This window comes from Gallinula chloropus (genome assembly GCF_964237585.1).
Source record: "Gallinula chloropus genome assembly, chromosome: 3".
NCBI lineage: Eukaryota > Metazoa > Chordata > Aves > Gruiformes > Rallidae > Gallinula > Gallinula chloropus.
In genome coordinates, this window is record NC_140087.1 from 82258941 (window position 1) to 82282299 (window position 23359).

General features: G+C 42.0%; 2 protein-coding genes across 2 annotated transcripts in view; one reads left to right on the plus strand and one right to left on the minus strand.

The window, feature by feature from the left end:
• Window positions 1-5973: 5973 nt before the first annotated feature.
• On the minus strand, window positions 5974-12695 carry PEX13 (peroxisomal biogenesis factor 13). Its single transcript, XM_084261464.1, has 4 exons — window positions 12604-12695; window positions 10244-10941; window positions 9654-9779; window positions 5974-9146 (listed from the first exon to the last, which is right to left on the minus strand). Exons 1-4 carry the CDS (start codon window positions 12675-12677, stop codon window positions 8851-8853), a joined length of 1194 nt encoding a protein of 397 aa, XP_084117590.1. The 5' UTR covers window positions 12678-12695; the 3' UTR covers window positions 5974-8850.
• Window positions 12696-14926: 2231 nt separating this feature from the next.
• Window positions 14927-23359, plus strand: part of PUS10 (pseudouridine synthase 10) — a gene marked incomplete at both ends in the record, with an annotated part of 32774 nt that continues 24341 nt past the window's right edge. Inside the window, 3 exons of the mRNA XM_084261841.1 lie at window positions 14927-15052; window positions 16570-16836; window positions 18533-18619. Of these exons, the coding sequence (XP_084117967.1) occupies window positions 14927-15052; window positions 16570-16836; window positions 18533-18619 (480 nt within the window). The remainder of the gene's footprint in view (window positions 15053-16569; window positions 16837-18532; window positions 18620-23359) is intronic.

Consider the following 23359-nt stretch of genomic DNA (forward strand, 5'->3'; position numbering starts at 1 on the left):
CAGTGAACGCTTTAGAAATGCAGCTTTCCTAATTTGAATAAAGTGTGATATTTAGGGGTCTTTTTCTTTTCTCTTTCCACAGGAATTTTACGTGTGGCACCGGGGAATACAGCAGAAGTTCAAAAAACTGTTTGAGCATATGCTGGGAGCATATGCAGGCATTAGCTAAGACTTCCATATTCAAGTAACACAAAGAGCTTAGTAAGGACTTGTATTTGGAAAGCACTTTGGACCTTTTCCAAAGTACCTTAAGCAGATCATATAAATAATGGAACCTAAAAGTCACAAACAGAATTTTGACATCCAAAGCAATCATTATAGAGAATTGCAGGGAAAACAGATTACCACAGATTTAACTGATCACTTGTTACTAAAAAAAAAAAAAAATTACCACATGGAAATGTTTCTTTTGCATCACCCTCATTCCATGTAGCTAAAAACCACCCAAACAAATGCATAAGACATACAAACTAACACTGACTTTGTTTCTGAATCTGGAAGCTTGTCCAGCACTTTTTTTGTTTGCTTTGTTGGTATTAAACAGAAATCACAACAGCAGGTCACTGCAAGCTTTCATCCTCTCAAAAGAGCAGATGAATGAAACTATCAGAAACAAAAAACCCAAGTCCAACAGGAAATACTCACAGCACTTCAGCAACTCTGTCCAAATAAAATCTAGTACAAAGCATACAGAATAACCAGTTTTAAAGGACAAAGATCCTTCACAGACAATCTGAGTCCAAACTTTCCACCTAAGACAGATGCTGCTAAAGGTAAAGGTAGATCAGTCCCTGCAGTCATTGAGTCGTTAGCTGTCATCCTGATAGTCCTATGAAGTGGTGTCACTGTGGTAATTCTACAGTGGAGATTTCTTGCCATCGGTGCACAGAGAGATGTCAGTATCAATTGTGTTCAAGCCACTGAGTGTCTACTGTACCTGCTATTACAAAAAGAAATAACCAGGTCAGCACCAGTGGCAAACCTGTGATGTTATTAAATATGAAGCTGACTTCTTGTACTACCTTGGACACATGTAGCAGCTGGATTAAAAATACGTTTGAATAAGTAAATGAAGTTTAAGAATCCTCTGATCCTAAGTCATAAAATATGCTTAATGAAACTAAAATTACTAGCAATGTCAATACTCCATTAATCATTTCAAGGACTGGTTCTGTGGTATGATTATAATAGGTAATAAAAGCAAGAAAGAAAAACAGTTATTTTGCAATAGTTAGAGTCTATAATTTAAAGGAAGAAACACTACCTGTTTTGAGTACTTCACTGGTAACAAGTTTATGTACACATCAGCACTGTGGAACATGAAGCAACCCAACCATGAAGGGATGACAGGTAGTCTAAAATGTAATGACAAGTTCAGAAGGGATGAAGCCTTTGTCTCTCAAATATTTTTTTATCCGCTTCTTCTGTACATTAAAATACAATTTTGTATATGCTGATTAGTCTTTATATGCTTTGTATATGCAAAGATAAATGAAGAGCATACTCAAACACAAGTATACAGGAGTTAAGTCTTTTTATTTTTATTCTGGAAAGAGCAAAGGACTGCCTTCTGTGGTTTTATACATAGTATTTAACATTTGCCTTTTTGTCCTTTAGGAAATTCCATCACAAGTATAGTTAGAAGACATATGCAAGATCCTGGCTCATGCAAGAACAGCACACTCCGTAAGAAGGGAATACAAACCCTCCAAAAAAAATCATATTGTTAAGTAAAGGTAATTTCTACAGATACTCTGCAGTTTGTTACCATAAGCAAAGCCCAAATTAACCCTTTTCTAAACTACGGAAACTGGGATAAAAGTTTCAGAATTGTGTAATTCTGCACAACTGATTTGATTTATACAATATAGAAAGACAGGTGACAGTAGGAATTTGTATTAACACTCAGAATTCTAAATTAAGTGGTGCAGAAGATTCCCAACGCTTTAATATTTCATCAAACTAATGTGATTTATATAAAGTTACTTCATTACAAAGGAAGTTGGTTTACATTATGGGAACACAATAGTTGTTTTTTTCTTAATTTAAAGCAAAGAATCAATCCAAAAGATGAAGATTTACTATCCCCTTGCACAGGCAGAACCTGCAGGAAGGTAAAGATGGTGGGATGGGCACGAGGCTTCATGCAGAACCCTGAAGCGCCAGGAAGCGACGGTGCAGAGCGAGGTGGGCGAGAGAAACAACGGCAACTTGGATCGCTGCTTTCCCACGTACGGATCAAAATTCAATTAAGCTAACTGAATTAAAAGAATAAAGCCGGATCCCAGTTTTGGGGGGCGAGACCCTACAAGTGTAGCCAGTCTCCTCATGCAGTAGCGCCCCAGGGGCACCCGCCCTCATCAGCGGGGACCCCGGCCCGCCACCCCAACCCTCTCAGGCGGAGAAGCCCCCCCCGCAGTTCTCAAGCACCGTTCCCCGGACAGAGGCGCGGAGGGACCGGAGAGAGAAAGGGAAACCCAGCGCCGGCTCTCCCCGGGCTGCAGGAAGCTCTCCCTTCTTCCTCAGGGCAAGGGGTTACCTGGCGGGCTCCCAGGCGAGGGGCAGAGCGGCGCGACGGGATAGGGAACGGGTCCTCCTCGAGGGGCAGCGGCCGCCTGGGCAGGCAGCGGGACAGAGGAAGCGCCGATCCCTGAGGAGAAGAACGCCGCGCCGGGCGGCGCGGTGCCCGGACGCAGCCCGACACCGCTGCTTTCCGCTGAGGAGCTCAGCAGAACCACACCGGGGGCCGCTCGGCCCGGCGGGACCCGCGGGCCACCTCCGTCCCCGCCTGCCTTGCCCGAAGCGCGTGAGACGGGCGCCCTCACACGCCGGCACCGCCCGGCCCCACCCGCTCGGCGAGGGAGAGCGCACAGGCGGGGAGCGCCGTGAGGGGGGCGGCAGCCACCAATCGGCGTCGGGCGGGTGATGAAACCTCGCCTCCTCCCGCCGGGGACAGCCAATAGGAGAGCCGGGAGGGGTGGGGGAAATGCGGCCGCGCGGGCAGTGTTGCGGCGGCGGCGGCGCCTCTGCCCGCCCCGGCGGCCCCGCCTTGTCGCAGTGCAGCGGCGGCGGCGGCGGCAGCGCCCCCTCCCGCTTCGCGCCCAGCGTCCAGTAGCTTAGCAACGCGCCGCCCCGAGCGGGGAGGCAGGGCCAGGTCTTCCCCGCCTCCGCGTGACGAAATCATGACGCCAAAGTGCGCCTCCGCAACGTCACCAAGCAGTGACGCAGCCTCGCCGCTGCCCCCTTTCACTCGCGATTGCGTGGGGCGGGGGAAGGGGCGAAGTGCTCTGTCACGCACTGCGGGTGATAAGCGATGTCATACAAAACTCTCCCTTAGCTCATCGCGACATCGCATTGAGTCACGCCCCCGGCTGCCTGCGCCCACACCCAGCGCAGCGCAGGCTTTTCGAGCCGGCCCCCTGCCCGCCCCAGCAGTAACCCCGATACCACCCATCCTTGGCGTGAAACGGCAGCTCAGCACCGCGGTTACGGTCCCACGAAGGAAATGCCACCAGCACGTGGAACTTCACTTGCCACCCACCCAACCGGTGTGTGAGATACTGTCCTGGTTTTGGTCAGGATGGAGTTACCTGCATTTGTAGCAGTAGATGGGATGCTGTGTTTGAGAGTTAAAATGAAAGCAGTGCTGATAACACCCTGATGTTTCTAGTTGCTGTCAGACAGTCAAGGACTTTCTCACCTCTTCCTGAGAAAGGAGGGGCGAAGCCAGGACAGGTGACCCAACTGACCAAAGAGAGTATTCCATGCCAATTACGTCCTGCCCAGGATATCAGGGGGCTGACGGGAGGAAGGCCGGGGGCAGCTCCGGGACGTGCGGTTCTTGGGGGACGGTCGGGTTCCGGGACAGCCCTGGGTGGCACGGCCTGAGCTGTGGGTTCAGTGAGAAACTGCATTGTGTATCAACAGTTTCACATATTTTTTGCTCTAAAGTCCTGTTAGCATTGTTACATTGTATCTTTCTGCTATTCTAGTAAACTATCCTTATCCCAACCCACAGGCCTCTTAGTTTCTTGGTTTTTGGGGTTATTTGCCCCTTCCTTTTCCCTTCCCTTACCTCTCACCCCCGCTTCCCTCTTCCCCTGCTCTTTTCCTTTAAGGAGTAGGCAGCTGCGTGGATCTTGGCTCTCAGCCGGGGTAAAACCACAACAGATACAAGCACAGCAGGTCGAGTTTGTGTTGGAGCACTCCATTGCAGGCTGCATCGTTCCCACAAAACGACGACGCTGCCCAAAGCTGAGCACCTTAATCTAAGCCTCTCCCAGGTTTGGAGCTCATTGAATATTTTATATACTTAAAAAACCAATATCAAAACATCTAATTTCAAGCTAATTACATGAAACAGCTCAACGACCAGAAGCCATTCAAGGCTCCTCTCACAACAGTTATTCAGTGAACGGTCAGACAGTCCCAATCCTAACTTGTCCATTTGTCACTTGTTGCCTACTAAATGTTTCTTACTACATCAAATCTTTCCAAAGATTTTAAACTTGCATCCCTAGGGAAGCCATCTGTGCCTGCCAAGGATCAGCCAGGACCCCCTTTCCATGGGTGCAGGAAATCAAACTTCCCCAAACCCATTTTTCTGCCTGTCTACATCTAAAATTCACTCTATCACATGATGTAACTACTGTTAATCCCTAGTATTTTGGCAGGAATCACGGAGATAATCATGGCCACAGGGATATTGACACATTTCTTTTAAAAAATCCTGCCCCTAAACCCCAGAGTAATGCATATTAACTTTGAATTCTTCACTTCAGTATGAAAACTCCCCTTCATTTTCAGCTAAAGGAGAAATAGCCCTGGTTTTACACTGTCCCGCAGCACTCCAATGAATAAGCAAATACCACACTATTGCTGTATTATTACAACATTCCTTTATTACACTGTAAATGCAGGCCAGAGAACTGGCAACAGTTTTGGAATTAACCTGTGCTGTTAGGCAAAAGTTCAGACCCTCCCTTTTTTATTAGAAAAACAAATATCAGTATCAGTGTTTGAGGAAAAAACCCCTATCTCAATTTCTCAAATTTTACTCATTTGATAATCTAGAGACTATGTCAGCTGCCAGTAATTCAAAGGCAGTGGAACTACCTCATTGTCTTTAAAGCATTTTCATTTCAAAACAGAAAAAGCCCTATAAAGATCCCCCTTTTACAGGATAAACCAACCATGTAATTTGCACAAGTCTTAGAGTTTTGTGGCTACAGTGAAATGTAGGGAACTTTAGTACCTCAAAGTAGCATTAAAACCTGTAGATAAGAAAGGTCCAGGGGTGCCTTGCACTGACATCACACCTATGTTACTAGTTAAACTGGTTATTGTTACAAGGAGAGATTATCCAGCTGCTCAGAGGCTATGTTCCCTATGCCCACAGAATGCAGGAAGCAAATTTATCATCCCAAACCCACTTCAAATAGGCCTGCAGAAGAACCAGTCCCAGGACACAAGGGAAAAAAAAGTATTACTACCTGTAGACACACGATTACTACCGGCCATCCCAGGCCAAAAACGTCACCAAGTCCCAACTCATGGCCACACCTGTATAGATTTAAAAGCAAAAGCCAACTGGAAGGAGCTACTTAAAAACATGCACTTCCCTGTTACCTGTTTTGGAAATTGGGTGCAGCTCTGCTACTGTAGCAGAGTGTTTCTACAAAGGCTCCAGTGCATCAAGAAAAATCACTTAGTTTCTGAGTTTGTACCAGTTCTGGAAAAATTTCATTGCAAACTAATCAGATTTATAAGAAACTGTATCTTCTTTGTATTTACCTGACTAGCACATTTCACCAGGATCACCACATAAGGCAAAACAATCTTACTAGCTCCGTTGCAGAGGGTTTGAACCTGTGCAAAAAAGCGGAAAATGTAAGTTCTACTAGACAAAAAGAGTATTTTTAATTTACAGAACTGCTAGCACCCAGAGAACCAGTCAAAACCGGTATCTCTCATTAGTTCAGACAGCATCCAAGCATAAAATGGTTAGTATACTACGTAGTATTGGTAAGATTAAAATAAGATTAAACTAAAACCTTACATAAACAAACGCCCTAGGTCTGCTACAGCTACCTAAGTAGTTCTAAAGAATAGCATGAAGGTAACTTGGCATGCACAGATCTTACAATAAGTCGATTGCTGAATGCAGAAGTTTAGCAGTATTTCAACAGCACCTCTTTCCTCATCTATTCTTCTACATACTCCTGTTGCAGCAACACCTGCTCCCTTTAGTCTTCTCACCTTTCTGAAGTTGTGCAAGTCTTGAGCAGTCTGTCAACCAGCCTCCCTTTTTCAATCAGCAGTCATTTAGACAGATTTTTTTTTTCTGTTCCCTGACACATGGGCAGAAACACAAGACAAGGAAATTGTAGGACTCCCATTTTTTTTCCTGATGCTAGTTCATGTATTAAAAAAAAAAAGAATTCTTAAAGAACAGTATATATTTTACTTCAATGAATTTTAATTCATGAATTTTAATTGCCTTCTGCAATGAGTACAGTTAATTGAGAGTTAACTTACTTCATCTCCTCAGAGCCTTCTTTTCCCATTAATCACAGGATTGAGAGGATGAAAATTCTTGTCAAGATTTAGCAGATAGTTATGAGAGTGATTGGTAGACTAAGAAACTACTATAACAAGAAGTTTTTAATAACCCATCTTCCTACTAAAATAATTGTTTTCAAAATATTATGACCTGAAAGTGAAATTAAACTTGTCTGCCTAAAAATTAGTAAGAATTAAAGATTCTACCAAACATCATGGTACAAGTTGGTCTTACCAACTTGTTCTGAGCATGAAAACAGAAGTCTACTTGAATGGATACTCTACAAAAGAGTCTGGGGTTTATTTTATTCGTTTATTTGAAAGACTCTGACTGAAATCTTTTACTAACACAAGAGAGACTGCCAGTCCATTAATTAAATCCCACAACAGTAAATACACACTGTAAGCAGAACTGTACACTTGATACCCCCATCTTTATTCCCTCTATATGTTTTATATTTCAGGATTGATTGCTATTTTTATTTCAACAACAGATGTCATTTCCAAATATAAATAATTTTCTTTGATGCCCTGGTACACAGGGAAAAGTCTCAGGAACATGTTCTGTTTCAAGTCCAGTAAACCTTGCTTCAGGTTTCTCTTTTGCCCTTTTACTCCTCTTTCCTTTTTCTCTGTGCTTGAAGACTAACAATCTAGTAAAGAGTAATTCCTCACACCAAGCACAACCACTTGAAGTCTTGCTCTAAGTATCAACAACAACAGGCATTCAGAGATTATTTTAAAATCCAAGGTTCCAGCATAATACCTGTCTTTTCAGCCACTCTCAATAAAACTGTGCTCATTTCAATTCCTCCTCAGTTTCGTTGTGAACATAATTCCAAGAACTCAAGGCCAGTAAATGCACTTAAAAGTATAAATCCTGAAAGCTTTGCTAACACATAATGAGTGCTAAAAGAACTGTCAAAACAGTCAAACTGAAACTACTGGATCAATTAAGCAAAGTCAGGTGCCCTACTTCCACTAATACTTTTGAGTACCTTTAAAATAAAAGCTAGTGTAATGATTAAGACAAGCTTTATTTTATCCACTGCTCTAACCTTCAGAAGCTCAACGTGTTATACATATATACTACAAGGAAAAAGTTTTAAATTGTCTTTGCTTCATTAAAAACCCAAAACAAAACCAGTTTTTAAATACAGAATTCTTAAACATCAATATGAAGAAAATACTAAATACTTTCAACAGTCTTAATGTTTTTATGGCTTTTGATAAACCAGAGCCCTCAAGTGTTATGGGCAGATGCAAAATTTACCACCTGAAAGGCAGAAGAGAGCTAACTCCAAGACCTTAGCTGAGACAATTAAGCAAACAATTTTACCTTTTCTTTGCAACTCAAGATTACACTAAGCTTCCCCCACCCCAATGCCTTCCTACTGCGCTAAGAGGCAGGATAGGTATTTTGACATTCATACAAAAAAATAAGGAACAGAAATTAGTTGAGACACAGATGGTTGATGAGAGACTACTGATAGGGAGTTAAGGGGCTACAATACCAAAATGGCTAGGAGTGATGCAAAGTTAGTTTACACAGAAGGGGGTAACAGTTAATAAATGTGCTGGAAAGTGCCTGACTGCAGGATCTCCTTTATTCTAATGTTACTTTAATTAACAAAAGAGAACTGGTTAAAATTACTGCTGAAGCATCACTGCTCTTCCTTAGTAAACTGTACTTCTCTCCCCTTTCTCAAAGTCCCTTTTTTTCTAAGAGCTAAGCTCTTTGTGACAGCTCTACTTAGGAAAAACAAGCAACTTTGAACTAACCATTTGATTGTGTCACCAAAGTCTCTTGCAATTCTCCCTCTTTTCAGGGGGAAACAATGCACTGTTACTATTTCATGGTCTGTCCAGCTTTGGAGGACACCTTACAGAAATCTATCTTCCCTTTGCACATCTATTTAAGAGGCTTCTTCTCAAGCCTACATTCCAATGAAGGCTGGGTGTCAATGCCCTGATTTCACCAACAGTTTATTTCCTTAACAGGTACCAGTTGGCAGTCCCTATTTTTCTGTTTGTTTGCTTTGTTATAAATGCCTCAATTCTCCTCAAGATCTCAGAGCCGCTACCAGGTGGTTGGGTAGAATCACTAATGTACAGTCTTAGGTGAGTCAATAATAAATACTACGAATTTGAGCAATCATTTCTCCATCCCTTCATCAGTCAGTAGCAGCAATAACTGGTACAGACCCATCAGTGTTCCACTACAATACAGAATTTCAACAAAGTTTTATCAATAAAGCACAGTTCAGTTGCTTTGTTGATCAAAGTGCGTTAGAGTTCCTGCTTCTCTCCACTAACCACAGTGGAATCAGATGCAACAGGAACTTTATTACTTCCAGCAAAAACAGAATCAAAAGTAGCTTCCTGCTCCTCTAAAGTCACAGCAGCAGCGGATCCTCTAACAGGTGTGCCAGTAAAGGCTGGCCGTTGCTCTGTAATCCTTTCCAGGTCCACTGTTTTCCTACCTCTTCTTTTGCCCAGGATTTTGACATAATTAGCTGGCACAAGTCCTGTTGTTTGGCCATCATAACTAGCCAAAAGCCAACCACGGATTTTGGGTTGTTGTTCTGAAGGAGAAAACACAAATACATCAAGTTACAAAACAATTCAAAGATATATTGCAGTTGAGGCACAAATACACCAGAAAGTAGATGACAACAGCTCATCACACAGAGGAAAAAAAACTCTGATGAAAGGTGAATACACATTACTTCAGGAAAATGACTAGGATCAGCACTGGTGAGGAAAGTACTGTGACATTATTAAAAAAATCGATGACATCACCACACTGCAAGTGCTCAGGGATCTTCACAGTGCAAGGAAAAGGCAACCACAAGGGTAACCACAAAGCACTCCCTGAGTAAGCTTAGGCTGTTTCATATCTTAGGGAAACTGAACAAAACTACTAAATAGATTTTACTACAGTGCAAGTGATAAATTATAGGGAGGGAAGAATCAGATGGATGAGCAGTTTGGTCAAATAAGGCAGTGGGGTTTTATTTTGTTTTCATGTTAAACTCTTAACATGACTTACTTCACATGATTAGAAAGTAAACACAAAGTTAAAAGTTTACCTTTGGGTGCTAACTTTAGCATGTCACCAGCACGGAATGAAATTTCCTCTTCTGAGAGAGCATTGAAGTCATATTCTGCTCTTCCAACTACATGATCATCTTCTCCACTCGCCCAATTACTAGATACTGTTTCCAAAAAGAAATTAATAAGTTTATCTGTTTTGAATTATGAAGTTTGGTGTTTTTTTTCTTGAAGGAAAATGAAGAAAGCACTCTAACTTCCTTGCTAAAGCTTTTCTAATAGAGAACTGTCAGAAGTAACAAAGAAAGTATGATTTGTGGACTCCATAGTCCATCCAACCAATACTTCTCCCTCCCCTCTCCCCCAGCCCCCACTGCCACATCTAACAGAAAGGCAACAGAAAGAAGCCATGATTTTGGAATCACACAAAGCTTTCCATGAAACTGTATCTTAACTCAACAACATGCTACTTAAACAGGCTGTTACTTGTAACCCATGTCTAACATTCAGTATTGCACCCCATTATCTATTAACCTCTGTTACTGTAGTACAAGATGAATCGCTATGCACCTGATAACAAAAGGAACAACATATAATGCACGTCTCCCATGCCACAAATCATCTTTACCTGTTTCTTCATCACTGTATGTAGAAAGCAGTTTCCAAATCAGATAGGGACCTCCCATTATGACAGCAAAGAACAAGAAAATGGGCCAGGATTTTGCGGAGTTTGCCGCCTTGTCTTCAAGGCCAACACGAGCTACTGTCCCTTCGCTTTCAGCCCACAAATCCTCGTTTTCAGAGCTCTTCCGCAGACCCAGTAATCGCTGTAGACGTTGGTAGAGATATCTTATAGTTCTCACTAAAGCAAAAGCTGAAAACACCTTTGTGAAGTGTACTTTGAGGCGGGAGAAGTGATTGGCGACATCCAACACAGCCCGGAAGCTGTTGTACACAGCTGAAAAGGTAGCATCCATCATCATGCTGACCGAGGCAAACGCATGCACAATACTTTCAATGGACTGAAAGGCACCTCTGCTGCTCTCTTCAGCCTGCTGAACAAACCTGCTGGGAGGAATATCATCCGTACGGAAGCGGTTATAGCCCAAACCACCATATCCATAACTGTAAGGACTATAGCTTCCATAAAAAGAGGTTCCATATGAACCATAGCCTGGAGAAAAAGAACTACTATATGCTGGCCGGAAAGCAGTCAGACTGCTGCTTCCCGTTTGCTGCGATGGTCTTGGCAGAATAGGTGGAGGTATTCGTGCAACTGTGGGTTGTCCAGGCCTGGTCAGCAGGTTGTCACCCAAGTCAGCAGACCTAAAGAAATTCAGACAAGCAAGATCAGTACTCAAAACAAATTAAAGTTTTCATTTCCCCAGGGTTCTTGGCTAACTGTACAAATACGACAGCACGTTTCAGTAGTGCTAGGAGAGGCAACCTGGTAGCTGAAGACTTGGTACATTGCACAAGATCTGTGGGAAGTAAAAATTCTAGTCAGGAAATACAGGTCTTTCAGAGGGAGGGGCAGGAAAAAACTGTGATGAGATATTTAGTGTAAATATGGAACTGCAGCGTATCTGAAATGTAGGCGTGGAAAAACTTTCTCTATTGAACTGACTATGGAAGCATGAAGTGCTACACTTAGATCCATCAAACCTGATGCTATAACACCTAGGTTCCTTTCCTGCATGGAAGGGCCTCTCATGTGCACTGCCAAGAGTATTTCTGAATTTTGCAATCTGTAAGATTTATTTCCTATACTTGTTTTCAGCTCTTCTATACAATGAGCCAATGGCACAGTGCAAAGGAAGTCCGAGATCTGCTCTGAATTCACTCTTAGAGGGTGATGTGATCTAATCGAGAATTCAAGCAATTACACAACATCGTATGCAGGGCCTTTAGGTCCCCCAATTTTCCCCTCTCCCCAAACTATCTAATTACCTTTGTGTAGTAGGTTGAGAGATAGAAACTATTACTGCTAACAGTTAGCAGAAAGAGATGTTATGAGTCAGTTACTGGTTTTTAATCTAATGAACTTCATATGCCAGTAGGTTGAAGTCATTTTATCTAAGCCCTTCATAATAAGACTCTGCAAGTACTGGGCTGGTAATTAAATACTGTCAAGCAGCTGCCCAACTTTTGCTGTTTCATTAAAAAGCTAATCGCCTATTATCACCCTAAAAGTCAAACATTTTGGTAATTTCCTATATTTACTGCCTTATCCTATGACATCCAACTTCTCTCATACATTAAATTCACAAAAAAAAAAATAGAACACCTAGGTTTGAATTGCCATGGAGCTGCTGCTTTTTCATTCTGCACTGTTTTAACGTGAAGCTTGCTTGCTCTACTATTGAGGCCTTCCTCTCAGCAAAACTTATGGGTTTCCACAGCAAAGAATGATATTTATAGCTTTGCACTGTTTGGTTTTTTCATCATAGACTTCAACTCTCTTAGCAGTTAAAAAAAGAAGCAAAACCAAGGCAGGCATGCTCACACAGCAATATAATCCCCAGGAATGGACACCCACGCTCTGTCCACTCCTGGCAACACCTACAGCTTTACCTCCACCATATTGAAAGCGCAGCTTTGTACAGACACAGGCAGGCTTTTGAAAACAGTCGCTTTCAGGAACCACTCAATCCCTCTCCCCGTGGAAAAGGGGAATCCACCAGAGACTTCCTCCACGCCCGGCACAGAAGCCCTCAAGAAAGCAAGGCAAACTGCCCCACACCACTCCAGTAGATAACCCTCCCACACCCCTGGCCACCCAAACTGACAAAACCCCTCAAGCCCCGCTCAGCCACTGGCTGGCGGAGGCGCTGCCCAGCTGGGCCCGACCTTTGAGCTCGCCTCAGGGGAGAAGGCCAAAGCGGGAGGCCCGAGGGGGGGAGAAGGCGCAGCCGCCCTGAGGGGACGAACGCCCACCCAACCCCGCCACAGGCAGAGGAGACGCGGAGGTTCGGCGCATGCACTCACTGGAAAGCCGGCGCTACGGTACCGGCCAGCCGCCGGTTCTCCCAGGGCTTCGGAGGCGGCGGCTGCGACGCCATCTCCGCCTCGCCTTGGGCCCAGCTCGGGCCGCCGCGCTCCTCCGCCTGACCGCCCGCCCGCCCGCCCACCGGCAGACGCGACGCGAGAGCGCCGAGCTATTCACCGGCCGGCGCTCGGGCACAGTTTCCCGCCGCGCCGGCGCATCGATACGCTCTGCCTCGCCTCTGCGCGTGTCTGCGTCGACTCCGCTGGCCACCTGGGAAGGGAGGGACGAGACCCCGCGTGGAGCGGGAGGGGTGCTGTGAGGTGATGGCCTCTCCCTGGGGAGCGGGCGGGGGGCGGCGACTCGGAGCCCTTCTGCGGCGTCCTTGGGCTCTTGCGGGAGGGCTGCTCTATGCGGAGCGGTCTTCGTTCCCCTCACCGCCCTCGGGGCCGGCCCTCTCGGCGCTGGGGGCTGTAGCTGCTCTAACTGTCGCGGCGTGCGCCGTCGGGCGCGGTTATGGGGCTCCTTTCCCAGGAGCTGAGGCGCCGGGGGTCGGGGGTGCTGCGCTCCTCAGGGCTGGCTCTGTCGCGATCGCGACCCGCCTCTCTGTCGCGGGGAAGGGGCGTGGGGGAGTGCTGTGGTGCGGCTTCTGCTTCGCTGTTCGCGGGAGACACGTTACGACCCGGGGGGGGGGGGGGGGGAAGCGGTTCCGTGGAGACCGGTACCTGCCTTCGCTGCTGGGCTGCGTCCAGCGCCGTGTCACCCGCCTGAAATCCGCCCGCGGGAGCGGGAGGTTTCTTCAGGAACTCCTTAGCGCCTTGCTTCTTGAATCTCCCGTCTCAGATGATGTAGCGTGAAGAGTTCTCGTGGAACTATCACTTTGAGCCTCGTGACATGGAATCAACTTGACAAATGCCTGGAACTTCTGGGTTCTGGGTCTGGGGTCTTCTTTTCAAAAGCAGGTTTGAAGTTGTCTGGGTAGCCTTTGGGTTTTATAGCTTACCATAAATAATTGATATTCAAGGGGAAAGTAAATTAACTGAATTAATAACTTTTCCTGTGCCGTGAAGGTTAAGATATGTGTGGCAAAGACATTTCTGTGTGAGGTGTGCCTGAGCAGGCGTTTGACAACAGGCTGTGGCTGACACAGAGGAGGCCAATATATCCTGTCTCTACTGTGTCTTGCAGCATAAAAAAAAACAGGGGGATACCAAATTTGCTCAAAGGATCTAAGCCCAAACCAAAATCAGGCGGTTCCATGTGGAATTCCTTACCAAAGGTTGTGGAGGCAAAGAATTTCAAAGAGAGGAGGATTGAAGGAAAGATCTGTTAAGGTTTACCAACAGGCAAGCAACACCGGGTCAAAGAAATCCCCCCAAACTAGAAATAACTGGAGGCAGAGAGCACTTGGTCGAGGTATATGCCTTGTGCACACATCTTTTCCTGTGGCATCTGTTTAGCCTTGCTTTGGGCGATGGTAGACTAATTGAGCCTCTGGTCTGTAGAGCTGTGGTTATTCCCGTGTGCCTCCTTAACGTTCTTAGGTACCGAGCATGGGTGAGCACCTCGCTGGGAGTATCTTTTTCTATATCTTTCTAAAAATACAGGAACTTGAGTTGGCTGAGAGTTCTGTCCCGTTATTAAATTTCAGCCAAAGAAATTAGTTATAAAGTTCTGAGCAGAGAGAGCAACAGGAAACCAGTTTAGCCATAATCTTTTAGGAGAGAAAAAAAACCCCAAACCCCGCATTATGACATCTCTCACAAACCCAGTAGCCCACAATTTGAGATGGAAATTAAGAAATGAAAAAAAAAAGGAGGTGGCTAATGGATAGAAAAGAATTCCTTTTCCTGTAGGGCTTTGGCAAAAGATGATGTCATCTGCGGTTTGGGATGGTTTTATCTCTGGTTTTAACAAATTGATTCTTTAGTTGCTACGGTTTTAGAATGAATTTCCATTATCCATTTGGCTTAATATGTCTTAGCTTGACCTGTCTTCTCCATTCAATAAGGAATAACATGTCATGTAATGTACTTTATCAAAGGTAAAACTGGCAAAAGCTCAGCATATCTTTTCCAGAACTCTTGGCTTCACTTTTTTTAGGAAGTTCAGAAGCTTTTCCCTGAGTTAGGGGTCTTTTTGGGTTGCCGTGTCAATTCTATTTTGCCTTTGATCTAAAAAAACACCTGCCATAAACTTTCTCTAGAGGACAAAACCCCACAATCCAGAGACTCTAAATACAATTGAGTGAGTCCTTTTCTTGTTGAATTGCTGGGTTATGTTTATTCCAAGCTTTTTTCTTTTATAATTTTAGAATTATCCAGCATGTCTTCGCTAACAGAAAAGGACAGACCAATTGTTCAGCTCCTGCTGAACACTGGCACTTGCCCACGATGCATTTTGAGGTTCTGCTGCGTGGGATCACAGACAGTTTATAGACAACCATACAAGGTTTGTTCTTTGTATTTCTAATTAGAATGTGTGACCATATGAATGCACTGTTCCTTGCACTGTCTTGGAGGAGAAGTTTGCTGCATTCTCGGGCTTTTTGCCTGAGAGGAAAACACTTTGCAGAATAAGTTATGCAAAACAACTGCTGAGACGCTGTGCAATTTTGAGAGACTACAAGAATCATTGATTATCACAATTGCAGGTTAAGGGTTGTTTGGCTGTGGAAGTTGCTATGTATTCCCTGAAAACACCAGAAAACAAGGCCTGTTGGCTTCTGCACAACATGGCTTTTGAAGCTATGACTCTTCCCTCTGGTTTGTTTTTTTTTTGCTTTGACATAATAAGTAGTAAAAGGACTGTGGGTAGCACAGCTGATGCAGAGGAGGAACCATCTATGCTCCAAACTTTTTTACCTTATGCTTTCTTCTTTGTTCAGTAGAGTTGGTAGAAGGGTGTAACTCAAGAATTGCAGAACACAGTCTTCCTTTTTCAATCAGTGTTATTAGGCAGCCTTTTTAGCTGACCTTAGTGCTGAAATTCGGTGTTCTTCAATTTTTTTTTCCTAGCTGTGCACACTTATTCTTATGCTTGGTCTTGTATTTGATGCTCCTTAAATTGGTTTTGGCTATTTACTCCTCCTCCATATTGGTTCAGAGACCTCTCTTGTTGTGTAGGCCAGATAAATATCCCCATTTACCAGGTCTAATCCCTGTTTTTATGCTGGTGTCTTGGTGTCTGTCTTGATGTTCAAGTGTAGACTCTCCCAGAATTAACTTCTAACATCTTTCTTCCTTATCCTTTTCCATTTTTTATCATTCATTTGAGAAATGTTTGCTCTGTATGTCATTTTTTCTTCTTTGGCGTTTTCCTCTGAGCTGCAACAACAGAGTAACTGCTTGTCTTTGTTACTGCAGACCTTTTAGCGAAGCTTTCATAACTATGTCTTACCTCTATCTTTCATCCTTCCTAAAATTCAGAGATGTGCAGGTAATTCTTCTCTCTCCTTTCCAGCACATCCTCTAATTTTTGTAAGCTTCTTTCTTTATATGAAATTCTTCCTCTACATATTTAATTTCACCCTCACCTATATCTGTGCTCAATTTCTTCTCATACTATACTAGCCAACTCACTTCCCAGTCATCTAGGCTAATGGAGTTGGGGGAATTAAATTCTAATATAATCTAAATGACAAAAAGCCAATAAAGTTCTATTTTCATTGAACAGCGATGGGGCCAAGGATAAATTCATTTCTGAAAGTCAGGTTTGTAAAATGTTTTCACTCTCCTTGGGTGATAAAGAAGTCTGCTAAAGAAAATTCTGCATTGTATTTTGAGAGAAATACAGCTTGGAGCTTTTTAATTGTGTACAGTCTGTTGGTATAAATTGCATGCTATTAATTGCATACACCAAGGCAAAACTAGAATGGTTAGTACTACCTTTCAGAATTTTGTGTGTGCTTCCTGTGGCATTGGAGAAAATAGAAGGCAACAAAAGTATGATTCCTCTGTTTGTATCAGGATTTGATGAAGGATTTTAAAGAATTTCTGAAAAATAATCAAGAAAAAGAAGATATGGTTTGTTTTGACGTAGTTGATCCACCTTGTAAGAGAATCAGACTGGAAGACACAGAAGAAGGGCCTGGGGATGTGAACCACAATGGAACAGTCCAGCGGATTCCTTCAGTTAATGATGAAAATACTGCAGCAGACGACTCGACTGGGAAGGTTTGCAATGTGTGTTTGGGAATTCTTCAGGAGCTCTGCGAGGCTGACTTTGTTAAAAAGGTAAAAAAAGCAGCATTTAACGTTTATGGGTGCTTTTTTTTTTTGGAGCCTGTGTATGTTGGAGCCTATAGTACAGAGCTGGTGATCAAAACCACCATGCATGCAGGCAAACAAGTGAAAGATACAGGAAAACAAATGGAAACATTTACCTGTTTTGAACATTTGAAGTGTAGATGGCGCCATTCATCTGTGTACTGCTCCTTGTCAGTACTTGCACAGCTCCTGTGCAGCTGGGAAATTACATCTGTGGTGTGACTGTGACTGTATTTTGTCCAGGCCTTGTCATAATGCAACTTCTCCTTTTTTCTTTTTTCTTTTTTTTTTTTTAAGAGCAGTGCAGGTGCAATGAAATGACTGCTAGGAACACAATTTCCTAAGAAAAGGACTTGGATACATAGTTACATGAATTTAGGAGATAACTTGAAGTTAGCTGCTTAGATTACAAGGAAAACAGCACTGTAAATGGTGACCTGTCTTCACTTTTGCTGTATGAAGGGGAAATAAGAAGGCTTCAAATGCTGTGCTCTGCAGCTTAACTACATGTTCCTAATGAAGTATGAGCCTGCCTTTACTTCATGCTACTATTTCTAAAAGCACAGAGGAAGAAAATGTTTGATGATACAACAGACTGTACATAATAGAGAAAATAAGAGGTAGGAGAGAATATGGGCACAGTGAGTGTTGCAGACATCATCCCTGAGCGGTAAAATTGTTTATGTGACAAGCTGAAATATCAGCTGGAAAAATTCCACTTGTGTTTGAGATGTTTAACAGAGTTTTAAGAGAAAATAATTCTGTTTAATAGCATGATTATACCTAAAAATGGGACTAAGCAGAAAGCATAATATGTAGTTTATGTTGTTGCAGTTCATGATGTTTCTTTTTTGCTTCCCTTGGTAGAGTATATGTATTTTTACAAAATCCACTTTTAAGACCTGTTTCAGAGTTACTCTCTTGAGTAGCAATGGAAAATCTCACAGCATTTCTTAAGGCACAACAAAACCTGATTATTTTGTAAGGAAATCTCATTATCTCAGATGTAGATTTCACCTTGAGAGCTCAGCATTAGTCTGTGTTAACACTCACCAGAAATCACTGATGGACTACTTCTCCATGTCTGTTTAAGCTTACTTCCAGGAGAGAGAGACATCTACCCATTAGGTCTCTCTAACCTAAATCAAAATGTTTGATGCATGTTTGGGTTCTTACTTTATTTCCAGTGACAAACATCTTTTTTTACAATGAAGAGGGATTATGAATTAATACTATGGATACCTATTTGTTCTTGTCTTATCCCAGAACCTTGAACATTTTTATTGCTGTAGAACTCTGTCACTGCCATGAAGAAAAACATTCTGAGTCAGCTCTTTCTTGCTTTTGGTCACTGTGGTGTAATTTATTACACTAAGATTTCAGTATACAATTGGTCTCCACCTTAAAATAGTAAGTTTGATTGTTTCATAATGCCACAGCAACAAGGATACAATTTATTAGTTTTTTTGTTGTGTTTTGGGGTTTTTTTTAAACAAAATGAAAAAGCTTAAATATCAATAAGTTGTTTGGGATTCCTCTGGTTTGTATGCTTGGCATCTATGTGGCTGTGTATTAACATGGATTCACAGTGATTACACTACAATAAAGTATAAGCTAAAAGATTCCCACCTCAGTTCTTTGCTGTGGTTTAATACTCTTGCAGGTGTGCCAAAAGGTGACCACTGCTGACTACCAGTTCACTAGTTTTGTATTTTCTGTGTCGCTTCCCCCACAGCTGTCTGTCAGGGAGGTAAGTGTTTACAGATATTTCTTTGTAACTTAAATGCATATTCAGTAAAGCAATGTGCAGTGCACAAGTGGGAGGTGGTTTGATTTTTTAATTGCTATTGTTTAAAAAAAAAACCAGCAACAAAACACGTGCTAGAACTGAAGTCTGCTCTCCTCTTCCTTTTTGGTATTATTTTAATTAATAAAGTGTCTGAGTCATTTCAGTTTTCAGTTAGCCCAGGAGTTACTTTACATCTGAAAATCTAAAAGGAGTTTCTTTAAACCCTTGGTGTATTGTTCCCTTTGGTACAGATGCCAGCTCTGCTTTGTGGATCTTCTTAGAGAAGGAACTGCACAGCTGGTGCCTTTCCTGAAATAAATGATAATTGGTAGTGCAGAATACAAATGAAGGAATTTGAAGATGAACTCTTTAACTGTTCAGCATTTTAAATGATGTAAAAATGCACATTTTAATAGTCACCTGTCTTGGGTATTGTTGAAAGTCGGGGTTTGTAAAACCACAGTTTATAGCAGTTGTAAAACTACTGATTTTGATGGCAATTTTAATCAAACTTAAATTGTTTACATTTCAGTCTTTTAATTACAGAAGATAATGATAACATGGAGAGGTGTATAACCCTGGTTTGGGGTTTTTTTTCTAAATTGAGGGAGAATACCAATCATAGTATAGCTTGATCAATGGAATGCCAGTTTGTGTGTAGTTTGAGGTGTTTTATGATGTTCCTCTGCTTTCTGGTAAAAAATGATGCAACAATACTATTCTAAAGGGCGGCATGTAAATCTTTATGATAGATGCCTGCTGTGGTAAGATGTAGTAGAAGCTTCAGTGAACATGGCAGAAAGAAGTGTGGGTCTTGGATTTGTATATAAACCTGTGGTGGTGTCTGGTCTCATCCCACACAGTCTCATTGTTAAATAATCTCCTACTTTTACTGTTGATTTGTAGTGTTAGTTCTGGCATCCCAGGTAACTGCTGCTGTAATAGCTGAGTTGTGATAGCATATATTCAGCTTCTGAGTCTTCTGGAACATAAGATTCTCTCCTTCCCATCTTGAAATTAAGTGTAGTTGGTGTGTTTGCTTCAACTGCCACTGTGTGTGGTAAAATAAGGCCAGAACAAATTGATTTGTAGTTTCTGGCTGAATTAACTGCCCATATTCCTATCTGATTTTATGGCCATCCAAAAAATGAGACGTCAAAAACCACTTCCAGGCTAGGTGAGAATATGGCAGCACGTGTGTGTGTGTGTGCCTGTGATGCTCTGTAAAACTCCAAATGTAGGTCTAGGTGTAATCCTGGGTGGTTTTTTTTTTTTAAAAAGAGGAGTCTTCTGTTATTTTTAGGGTACTATTGATCAGGTCATTCCCATTTCCAATCTGCCTTTGCTAATCATTACTGAGACCATCTTTACTGTATTCACTAGAGCCTCAATGAGCGAAAAACAAAGTGTTGCAGAGAATCTTTTGGCTGGAGTCCCATCCCTAATTCCCGTATTACCAAGTTCTTAACACATTTCCATTATACATCTTTAGCTTGACAGCTATAGTTTATCTAGCTTAAAAATAACTACTTTCCTTTTTCTCCCCTGTAGCATAGCTATATAACGATTGAGGCGAGGCAAGAAAAATTCCACGCTGCTTCCTCGCCCTCCTTCTGGGTCTTTGCCGAAATGCCTCGGTAGAGGGTGTTATTGCATTGCAGTTCTAGCTCAGTGAGACTGTCACACTAATCTGAACAAGCAGGGCAAGTGTTTCTGTCTGCTTTTGAGGCAGCCTTGGCTATAAATGGAAGTAAAACAAAAACTAATAATTTGCTTTTGGAGAGGTCTTGCTGATTGAAATGTTGATGATGCATACACTGGGACTGTGTGGACTGGAAAACTGACTTGGAGAATGTAATTGGTAGAAACCCAGATTTAGTACTTTATAACTTTGTCATCTAAGTGTAATAAATCATTAGTTTGATAAAAGGGATGAAATGTAATTCTTAACCTGTCTGGCTGCTTCACTGAAGATACCTTGTCCTTGAGTTTAAACAAGCAAACAATACTATAGTGCTTGGTACAACCAAAGGAGTAAAAGTTGTGATGTGGGTCCAGAAATGAATAGGTGGAGTGAGATGAGTAAGTAGGAAGTTCCAAAACCAGATCTGTTCTCTTTGGAAACAGTTTTTGTTCATCTGGGAGCAGGTCTGCATTAGGAAATCCCTGCTGTCCCTTCTATTTCATCCCTTCAGTCTTGCCAAATGCTAAACCAGCTGTTTGTGTAGCTGTGAGCTAACTAAGGGGATGAAAGTGGGTAATGGTGGAAAAAGCAGCTTTTTTTAAGTCACGGGCGTTTATTTACCACCTCTCTATTTATCACTTCAAAATATAATTGATAAAAACAGTTCCTGTTTTACAGGTACCATAAAGCAGTAAATGTGTCAAAATATCTCGAATATCTCAAAATGCTTTGTATTGGAAAGAGATCTTTTGTTAAATTTTGCTTTTAATTCTTTGAACCGCGCTGTACAAGAACATATAATTTTGTCATAAAAGGACACCCAAAGACAGCCTCCCTCACGTTGACCTTTCATATGACACACATTTTCTCTGACTTCTTTTTAAAAAAAAAAAAATCAAAAACTGCCTTTTAATATTACCTTCAACTAATTTAATTATGATGGTTGTCATGCTGCCAAGTCTAAAATGTATGATAGGAGCTGAAGAAGAGTGGAACATAACATTTACATTTACATAGTATTTGTATCTGTAATGTAAAGAAGCTATCACCTCTTTCCACAAGTAGGAGATTTGATTAAAATAAATCATAAATACAGGAGTCCCAAGTTTATGTCAGACACCTATATTAGAATATGAAGTGAGTCGTGTCCTTCAAAAGGGTGACTGTTAGCTATGTCTGTAGTCTCAGTTGTGATCCATCATTCTGGTACTTGCTACAAAGACATTGATGCAAATAGCATCTGCAGTCATTACTCCCTGTAGGACTGTGGATACCTCATCATGGAATTCCCCATCTCGAAGCTCTTTTCTAATACAGTGAAAAAACACTGTGGCTGGGATTGCACATGGTATTTCAACTGTTGCCACTGTGATCCCTCAGATAGCATTAGAATAATATCCTGCAGCTTGTAATCAATATAGTGCCTGAGCTAGTGTATTTCAGAAATATATTTGCTGTTGAGCATTGCCCTGCAGGCTTGAGCTCTGTAATGAGCATTTTTCATTTTCAAACCACTTCACAAACATAAGGTAATTATGAAGTAGAGGGATCTGATCCCCTGCTTCACGTACAGCTGGGAGAGACCAGAACAGTGGAATGAAGGCATAGGAGTAGAGGGGGTTTGGCTGGGTTGGTGGTTGAATGTGATTTGGAATTTGGGATCTTTTGGCTTCTGTGCTCCAAGTACCCTAATCGATTGTTCCCTCTTAATTGAAGGGGGAAAGTAATTTCTTTAATTCTCTTTCAATTTTGAAGTTGAGAGAGAGATTAAATTTGACCTGTGGTCTCGTTTTGGCATAGTTACTTATACACAGAAGTTTTCTGTTTTGTAATTATATCCCTGAAAAACAGGCAAGAGGAGTGAGATTAGCCACCTGCCTGAGTACCAAACCTGCACGTGCTTTAAATCAAGGCATATGAGATTTTTTTAAAATTGACATTTGTCAAATGCAGATTTCTAGATATGGTTCTGTGGTTGTCATATTCTCTAGTTCAGAATTATGTTCAGAGAATTTCAATTGGAAACTATTTTTATTTATGATATTATCTGGGTTATTATGCAAACAAGATTACAGTATACTTCATGGTGTTCTGTGAAGCAGCCTTACTCATACTGTCTACATATGCAGTATAATGAATCACTGTGAATTTGAGTGCTATTCCATCAAGGCAACTATATTTATTTCTTCAGTAGTGTGTTGTTTTGTGTACTGTGTATCCGAACAAAGTTTGTGTTCTCTGTCCGCTGTCCTTCTTTCCCCTTAAAATCTGTAGCACTATTTTTTAGGATTCCCTCATTCTTTTAGATTTACCAAAGGAGGGGTAATAGACTTTTTTTTTTTTGATGGAGTTCCTCTATTAGTATGTAAAAGAGATCTGTGATGTGGTTCCTTCTGATATCAATGAAAAGGGATGTGATCCTGGCTCTGCTCCTTCAAGTCTGATAGATGCTTTCAAATGTCTTCATTGGAATTATTTCCTTCACAATAGATGGTAATTCTTTTGACAGGGTTTTGGTGGTAGGTTGTTCTTAAAGCACCATGTATGAAGAATTAAAGACTGGGAAGGGATTCAAAAGTCTGAAGAATTTAAATTTGTCATATTCACTGGTTTTGAGATAGCAACTCTTTGGGACACTGCATCTGTATATGTGGTTGTGTGTCAAGCGTTTGGAGTCACCTTTCTCTGGCACTTTACTAGTAGTCTGTAGCCCACAGACCAAAAACTACATATCTGGACCTTTTTTTTTCTCATTATAGTTGTTTCAGTGATTGATTTTTTTTTTTTTAATTCATCTTCAATGAGGATGGTGAGATTATGCATCCAGACTGTGTATAGACAGTATCAGTTCTGTTAATTAAGTGGCATCCTGACAGTCTATAATGTTGTTGTTAGGAGAGGAAGAACCATAAAGGTTATTGTTGTTTGATTCTAGGAAGTTTTGAGTAGAGTTTTTATCTTCTTATTAATTGTTTTGGCAGTGATAGGCTTTCTGTTGGAATGGAAACATTGTATGG

Excerpts from the sequence above, each read along its gene's own strand:
- PEX13 (XM_084261464.1), bottom strand. The coding sequence starts at position 12,677 with ATGGCGTCGCAGCCGCCGCCTCCGAAGCCCTGGGAGAACCGGCGGCTG. Across the intron at positions 10,942-12,603 it reads ACCGTAGCGCCGGCTTTCCA|GTCTGCTGACTTGGGTGACA; the intron begins GTGAGTGCATGC and ends GAATTTCTTTAG. Across the intron at positions 9,147-9,653 it reads GCTAAAGTTAGCACCCAAAG|AACAACAACCCAAAATCCGT; the intron begins GTAAACTTTTAA and ends TTTCTCCTTCAG.